The 8,074-nt window shown below is 35.3% G+C and overlaps 1 protein-coding gene across 1 annotated transcript; it reads right to left on the reverse strand.

Annotated features, from left to right (window-relative positions):
* Positions 1–605: 605 nt before the first annotated feature.
* tvp23b (trans-golgi network vesicle protein 23 homolog B (S. cerevisiae)) lies at positions 606–7,183 on the reverse strand. Its single transcript, XM_021576596.3, has 7 exons — positions 7,086–7,183; positions 6,509–6,588; positions 6,233–6,377; positions 4,779–4,868; positions 1,593–1,718; positions 1,240–1,368; positions 606–1,042 (listed from the first exon to the last, which is right to left on the reverse strand). Exons 1-7 carry the CDS (start codon positions 7,095–7,097, stop codon positions 1,016–1,018), a joined length of 609 nt encoding a protein of 202 aa, XP_021432271.1. The 5' UTR covers positions 7,098–7,183; the 3' UTR covers positions 606–1,015.
* Between the last annotated feature and the right edge of the window lie 891 nt (positions 7,184–8,074).

Consider the following 8,074-nt stretch of genomic DNA (forward strand, 5'->3'; position numbering starts at 1 on the left):
CTGGGACGGGACAATGAACAAGAGATCGCTTCCCTATACGTCTTCTTCACATCGGTCATGGACAGCGGCCATCTTTGTTGTGGCAGAAAACTTGCAATAATGTACCACAAGGTGTCGCTAACATTTGTGGAGCAATGGACATCATTTATGACCAACATGCATGACTGATGTTAAGCAGGCTCATGAGTTAGTTACAAAGTAGTGATTTAACTACACCACATAGGTTGATCTAATACCTACCCATAAAGTTCCCTTAAGTAAAACTACAAATCAGAGGGGGTTGATGTTTCTGTGTGTACTTTATGTATTTAATATATTTAACTAGGCAAGTCAGTTATTAAGAACACATTTTTATTTTATAACGACGGCCTACCACGGCCAAAACCTCCCCTAACGACGACACTGGGCCAATTCTGCACCGCCCTATGGGACTCCCAATTACAGCCAGTTGTGATGCAATGCCTTAGAACGCTGCACCACTCGGGGGCCTTACTCTTTGACACCAAACATCTAAGTAAAATTAAAGATGTCAGATTCCAAAAAGATGAGTAGTGTAGAATGCACCTCATGCTGTACATCCAAAAATAACTCAAAAACACACATCATTTTTAAATGTTATAAATGTATTTGCACAAAAACATGAACACATGACCTTGATGTTCTATATTTACAACCATCAATATTATACAGGCAACATGTTTGTATAATACAAGTCAAAAACAACATTTCATTGTTATTGTATAAAGTCTTGGGATAATATGCAAAACATCAAAGCAGATAAGGGATTTGCTTTGAGTCAGTAGAGCTACAGTGGGGAAAAAAAACTTACCTTATCTACAAATGATGCTATTTCTCTCTTGAAATGGTATCAAAATGGGAAAACTCGTCAAAGGTAAGCAATGTCCCAAAAGATTTCTTTCTATTAAGTATTAGGTCGCTAGTAAAACTCCAGATATACAACGGCATTCAGAATAATGCAAACATATGTTCAGATCTCAAGAGTCGACGTTCTTCTTTATAATTCCTCTTGGTTAGTCATTGTCTGTCAGAGAAAACACACAAAACAAAAAACAACATTAGGCATAACATCCTGATCCAATAAACGCAAACCATTCTTGTCCATTTCCTGGAAGGACTTTCCACGTTGCATCCCGAACCCTTCTCCCGAAGTGTGTCAGGGCGCTTTTCAAGGGCACCCTTCTGAAATGAAATTCTGAGACTAGGCATTAGAAAAGTTACCTGTTTAAGAAACTGCCGTCCGAAATAGTTAGTAGCCATGTTCTTCAAGTTCGTCCGACTGCCCACTTTACAGCGAACATAGCCATACAGGTTAGCCCCCTGTAGCACAACGCCCATGATCACCACGGCCTGGGTGGAGGAGAGGGAGACATTGACAACAGGGACACACCACTTTTCACACGGATCAACCTCATTGTGAGAGAGTATGGCGCTGGCGATACCAAGCTCGTTGGGGTACAATTCCCTTAGTGATCCCGTAGGCAAAAAAGAAATCATGCACTCAATGTACTGTAAGCCACTTTGGGTAGAAGTGTCTGCTAAGTGGTATATACAGTGTTTAAACTAAAACTAACCAGCCACTTAATCTTGAAGGAGAAGAGGGTGCTGAAGATGAAGAAGACCCAGATGATAGGACACACGACTAGACCCAGCCAGAAGATCCTCGACTCGGAGTCTGACACCAGCTGCTTTGAATTCCCCTGAGGAAGATAGGTTATTCTCACATCTGTGAAATGCCTACTAGCTTATTGACCAAGTTAGAATTTGGCAATATAAACTTTTGGTTCAATTCTATAATTGAGGGTTATAATGCTTTGAATCAAATCAAACTTTGTCACATGCGCCGAATACAACAAGTGTAGAATTTACCGTGAAATGCTTTACTTACAAGCCCTTAAACAACAGAGTTAAGAGTTAAGAAGAGTTAAGAAAATATTTCCCAAATAGACTAAAATAAAAAGTGCATCTAAAAGAATGTAGGTGGAGTCAGATATAACTAATATATAACTAATAGGCGTTTGTTATGGAGTAAATCAATTTGAAATCAATCACTTTTGAAAAGCACCCCTTTTGTTTTTGAACAAAACCTTTCGTACATATTTTCCCATTATAGAAGTGGTCAGAAAGGGACTTATTGGACCTGAACGGCCAAACAGTCAGGAGATAACAGGTGACCCATTTTACATACCCCAACATACCATGATACATCCATGTCTTCATCACTGGGAAAAGATAAACAGTTTAGATTTATAAATCATGTAAAAGCTGACAAACAGGGTTGTCAAACTATTTAATAATTTATGGATTTGTTTTATATTTTTAAATAAGTTTACCATTTTTTTCATATTCGGATATATTGTACCTTAGATCATATTATACATTAAAAAAACAATGTTTTTTTTTTGGAACTCAATCAGGGTCTCAACTTACTGTTGAGAGTAAGAATAGTAGAATACACAAGATGCAATTTAGATTTTTGGTTGTTCATCAGCAGTTTCCCTCTTGCTATGTCAGTCACTGACAGTCACTCAATTAGACCTTGTCAGCTGACATTTTTTGAGATTGGTAAATTAGTCTAGCCAGCTGTCTAAACTTGTAGTAATCATGGTCGAATTGCCAACCAGAAGGGCCCCCATTGATTTTGTTAGTCACACTCACTCAGATATATTTAAAAAATTGCAAACATTTCTTCCCACACTACATTTAAAATGGCATTAAATTAGTTATAAAATTGCAAAGTATTCTATCCACCCTATGGCAAAATGTGTAGAAGTTCAGTAGACTTGTTTTAAAACTGCCGCATTATCTCTACGCCTCATGACAAAATGTGTAGAAGTTCAGCACACTTGTTTTAAAACTGCAGCATTATCTCTACGCCTCATGACAAAATGTGTAGAAGTTCAGTAGACTTGTTTTAAAACTGCAGCATTATCTCTACGCCTCATGACAAAATGTGTAGAAGTTCAGCACACTTGTTTTAAAACTGCAGCATTATCTCTACGCCTCATGACAAAATGTGTAGAAGTTCAGCACACTTGTTTTAAAACTGCAGCATTATCTCTACGCCTCATGACAAAATGTGTAGAAGTTCAGTAGACTTGTTTTAAAACTGCAGCATTATCTCTACGCCTCATGACAAAATGTGTAGAAGTTCAGTAGACTTGTTTTAAAACTGCAGCATTATCTCTACGCCTCATGGCAAAATGTGTAGAAGTTCAGTACACTTGTTTTAAAACTGCAGCATTATCTCTACGCCTCATGGCAAAATGTGTAGAAGTTCAGTACACTTGTTTTAAAACTGCAGCATTATCTCTACGCCTCATGGCAAAATGTGTAGAAGTTCAGTACACTTGTTTTAAAACTGCAGCATTATCTCTACGCCTCATGGCAAAATGTGTAGAAGTTCAGTACACTTGTTTTAAAACTGCAGCATTATCTCTACGCCTCATGGCAAAATGTGTAGAAGTTCAGCACACTTGTTTTAAAACTGCAGCATTATCTCTACGCCTCATGGCAAAATGTGTAGAAGTTCAGTAGACTTGTTTTAAAACTGCAGCATTATCTCTACGCCCCATGACAAAATGTGTAGAATTGCAGGAAATAAATTCATTTTTCCCCCTTTCTCTCCACTGTCAAGGGGGAGATTCAAGAGCATGTATGGGTATGCCTCTGCAGACTAATGAGGCCCCCACCCCAATGAAAGTTCCCCATCGCTGATCTAAGGTTTTTGTGTTGTGCCCGCCATCGGTTGAGACACAACATGCTATTGAATTCAGTGTGGTGTCATGTTTTGGTAGGTAAATGTACAAAAATGGGAATAAAATTGAAAATGTCAACTTTCAAGTGGTACCACAAAGATAGTTGGAGGTCCACACATCAGAGAATGTTGACGGTCCACACATCAGAGAATGTTGACTTCAGTGGGAATATCTTATTTTATATTATACTCTCAATACTCCATAGGAAACCTATTGAAATCACAGAACTACAGATAATAGAATAGACATGACCATTTAAGTTCACATTCGACAGTGGATGGACTGGCGGTGATCTTTGTGGTAGTAATTAGTTAACATTTCTATTCAATTTCAATGGTGTACCAGCTAAAGTGCAGTTGTCTGGAGGGATAGGTCCATTCTACAAATTCTATATCTATGATTGAAATGACACCCACCCTGTACTCAAGAGCATGTTGTTTCTCAACAGACGGCAGCCACCACACAAAAAAATCTCAGATTCTGTGAAATAGAGTCGAAATTACAACATATGTGAATCTGAAAAAAATATTCACACATTTTTAAATCATTGAAGTTAAAGGTTTAAAAAGTATTATTTTTTTATTAAAAGAAATAATAATAATACAATATAGTTTGATTAAAAAAAATGTTTGTCAGCTTTTACATGATATAAATCTAAACTGTTTATCTTTTCCAGTGATGAAGACATGGATGTGTCATGGTATGTTGGGGTATGTAAAATGGGTCAACTGTTATCTCCTGAATGTTTTGGTATTCAGGTCTAAAATGTCACTCATTTTCTAACCGCTTCTACCACGGACCAAACACGTACAGGAAGTGTTTGGTCCGTGGTAGGTGTTTAAATCAAAAGGGAAGCTGTCAAAAAAAAAAAAGTGATTGAATTCAAATGGATTTTACCCTATGAACTAGGTTTGACCCTAAAGGTATTTCAGTAGAGGGTAGTAGTTTGTTGGGTAGTTAAGTTACTGCCTACCCAGAAGGACTGGGATGTGTGTGATCTACCTTTCTGGACTCAAACACCCAGTGGCTTTTTCCGTCGTCGTCCACCTGGTTCCACCACCTCAGGCCTACCATCAACCGGCCTGTGATATTCTGAAATATAGTATTTGGTGTTAATACATAATTAGGCTACTTACTTAAAGCAAAATAATAAAAAAAGAGGTTTGACAATATTTACAGTTGTTCTGTTCATATTCTATTGATGTTCAATCAATATTCTATTGATGTTCAATCAATATTCTATTGATATTATATTGCTGTTCAATCGATGTTCTATTGATGTTCAATCAATATTCTATTTATATTCAATCAATATTCTATTGATATTATATTGATGTTCAATCAATATTCTATTGATATTCTATTGATTTTATATTGCTGTTCAATCAATATTCTATTGATGTTCTATTGATGTTCAATCAATATTCTATTGATATTCTATTGATTTTATATTGCTGTTCAATCAATATTCTATTGATGTTATATTACTGTTCAATAAATATTCTATTGATATTCTATTGATGTTATATTGCTGTTCAATCAATATTCTATTGATTTTATATTGCTGTTCAATCAATATTCTATTGATATTCTATTGATGTTATATTACTGTTCAATCAATATTCTATTGATATTCTATTGATTTTATATTGCTGTTCTATAGATTTTATATTGCTGTTCTATTGATTTTATATTGCTGTTCTATAGATTTTATATTGCTGTTCTATAGATTTTATATTGCTGTTCTATTGATTTTATATTGATTTTATATTGCTGTTCTATTGATTTTATACTGCTGTTCTATTGATTTTATATTGTTGTTCTATTGATTTTATATTGCTGTTCTATTGATTTTATATTGCTGTTCTATTGATTTTATATTGCTGTTCTATTGATTTTATACTGCTGTTCTATTGATTTTATACTGCTGTTCTATTGATTTTATTCTGCTGTTCTATTGATTTTATATTGATTTTATATTGCTGTTCTATTGATTTTATATTGCTGTTCTATTGATTTTATATTGCTGTTCTATTGATTTTATATTGATTTTATATTGCTGTTCTATTGATTTTATACTGCTGTTCTATTGATTTTATACTGCTGTTCTATTGATTTTATATTGCTGTTCTATTGATTTTATACTGCTGTTCTATTGATTTTATACTGCTGTTCTATTGATTTTATACTGCTGTTCTATTGATTTTATACTGCTGTTCTATTGATTTTATACTGCTGTTCTATTGATTTTATATTGCTGTTCTATTGATTTTATACTGCTGTTCTATTGATTTTATACTGCTGTTCTATTGATTTTATACTGCTGTTCTATTGATTTTATACTGCTGTTCTATAGATTTTATACTGCTGTTCTATTGATTTTATACTGCTGTTCTATTGCTGTTACTGATCTATTAGTATTATATTATTATTATTAGTAACTGATCAGGGTCTACCTTAACGGTCCAGAAGTCAGCTGACAGGAAAAGGATGATGGTGACCATGCAGGCGATGAAGCTACTGCTGAGGAGCTCACAGAGCAGGTACACCAGGATGGCACTCATTCTGAAGAATAGGTGGAAGAAGGAGGCCACTGGATGCCTAGAAAACATGGTAAGAGCATGAACTTCTCATGCGTTTCTCAGCCAATACAGTAGGTTGAATTGATCTGTCGCTTCTATTCAGGGCTGAGAGCCATTGCATTATACCGTCTTGTGGCTGAACCAACTTACTTGATTTTAGTCTTCTTTGACTTTCCTCTGCCTGTATCCTCCTCGGCATCAAACAGGGAGACGTCGTCGTCGTTGTCATCCTAGAAACATATGAAAAAAGACGTTCATCACTCCAAACATGTGATGTGAAAATGCTATAATCTGCATACTTCATCCATTGCACACTAAAACAGTGATCCCCGTTTAAAAAACAGCTAACGTTAGCTAGCTAGACAGCCAATACCTGGATTGTTACATGTCCAGTGTGTGATAGGCACTTAGCTATCAACTTCACTAACCTCACTAGCTAGATACTGATTTGTTAGTGTTCGTGATTTGTTAGGTGGCTATTGTCATAAAATAAAATAACCAGTTTGTTAAATAGGCCTAACATGTAAACAAATTCTAGCTAAAAGATTATGTTAGCATGCAAGCTATCTTCTCTGGATGAGAGGTAACGTTATATTTTCTCCATACGTCCCAGGACGATGCAGTATTACGATGTGATTTCTTAGTAACATGTTTACCATACCAAATAGCCAAACTTGATCAAATCATTAAATTATATGATGAAAAAAAGCGACAACTGACGACTTACCAGTCTCATCATTGTGAAAACTGCAGACGGGACTACACTTCCGGGTTACGCAATAGGTCAAAGTGTATGACACTGACAAATCAAGAGTCAATGAAGATTATTTCCACGTTCAAAGCAACTGGGAACTCGGAAATCTCTAACTTCCGACTTCGGGGCGTTCAAGACAAAAAATAAAAAGAGTATATTGATGTTAGTTGCTGGTATGTAATAGTAGTATATAGATGTTAGTTGGTGGTATGTAATAGTGGTATATAGATGTTAGGTGGTGGTATGTAATAGTGGTATATTGATGTTAGTTGGTGGTATGTAATAGTGGTATGTAGATGTTAGTTGGTGGTATGTAATAGTGGTATATTGATGTTAGTTGGTGGTATGTAATAGTAGTATATAGATGTTAGTTGGTGGTATGTAATAGTGGTATATTGATGTTAGTTGGTGGTATGTAATAGTGGTATGTAGATGTTAGTTGGTGGTATGTAATAGTGGTATATTGATGTTAGTTGGTGGTATGTAATAGTAGTATATAGATGTTAGTTGGTGGTATGTAATAGTGGTATATAGATGTTAGTTGGTGGTATGTAATAGTGGTATATTGATGTTAGTTGGTGGTATGTAATAGTGGTATGTAGATGTTAGTTGGTGGTATGTAATAGTGGTATATAGATGTTAGTTGGTGGTATGTAATAGTGGTATGTAGATGTTAGTTGGTGGTATGTAATAGTGGTATATTGATATTAGTTGGTGGTATGTAATAGTGGTATATAGATGTTAGTTGGTGGTATGTAATAGTGGTATATAGATGTTAGTTGGTGGTATGTAATAGTGGTATATTGATGTTAGTTGGTGGTATGTAATAGTGGTATATAGATGTTAGTTGGTGGTATGTAATAGTGGTATATTGATGTTAGTTGGTGGTATGTAATAGTGGTATGTAGATGTTAGTTGGTGGTATGTAATAGTGGTATATAGATATTAGTTGGTGGTATGTA

The sequence above is a fragment of the Oncorhynchus mykiss genome, chromosome 20 (assembly GCF_057628025.1).
Source record: "Oncorhynchus mykiss isolate SJ-2025 chromosome 20, ASM5762802v1, whole genome shotgun sequence".
NCBI lineage: Eukaryota > Metazoa > Chordata > Actinopteri > Salmoniformes > Salmonidae > Oncorhynchus > Oncorhynchus mykiss.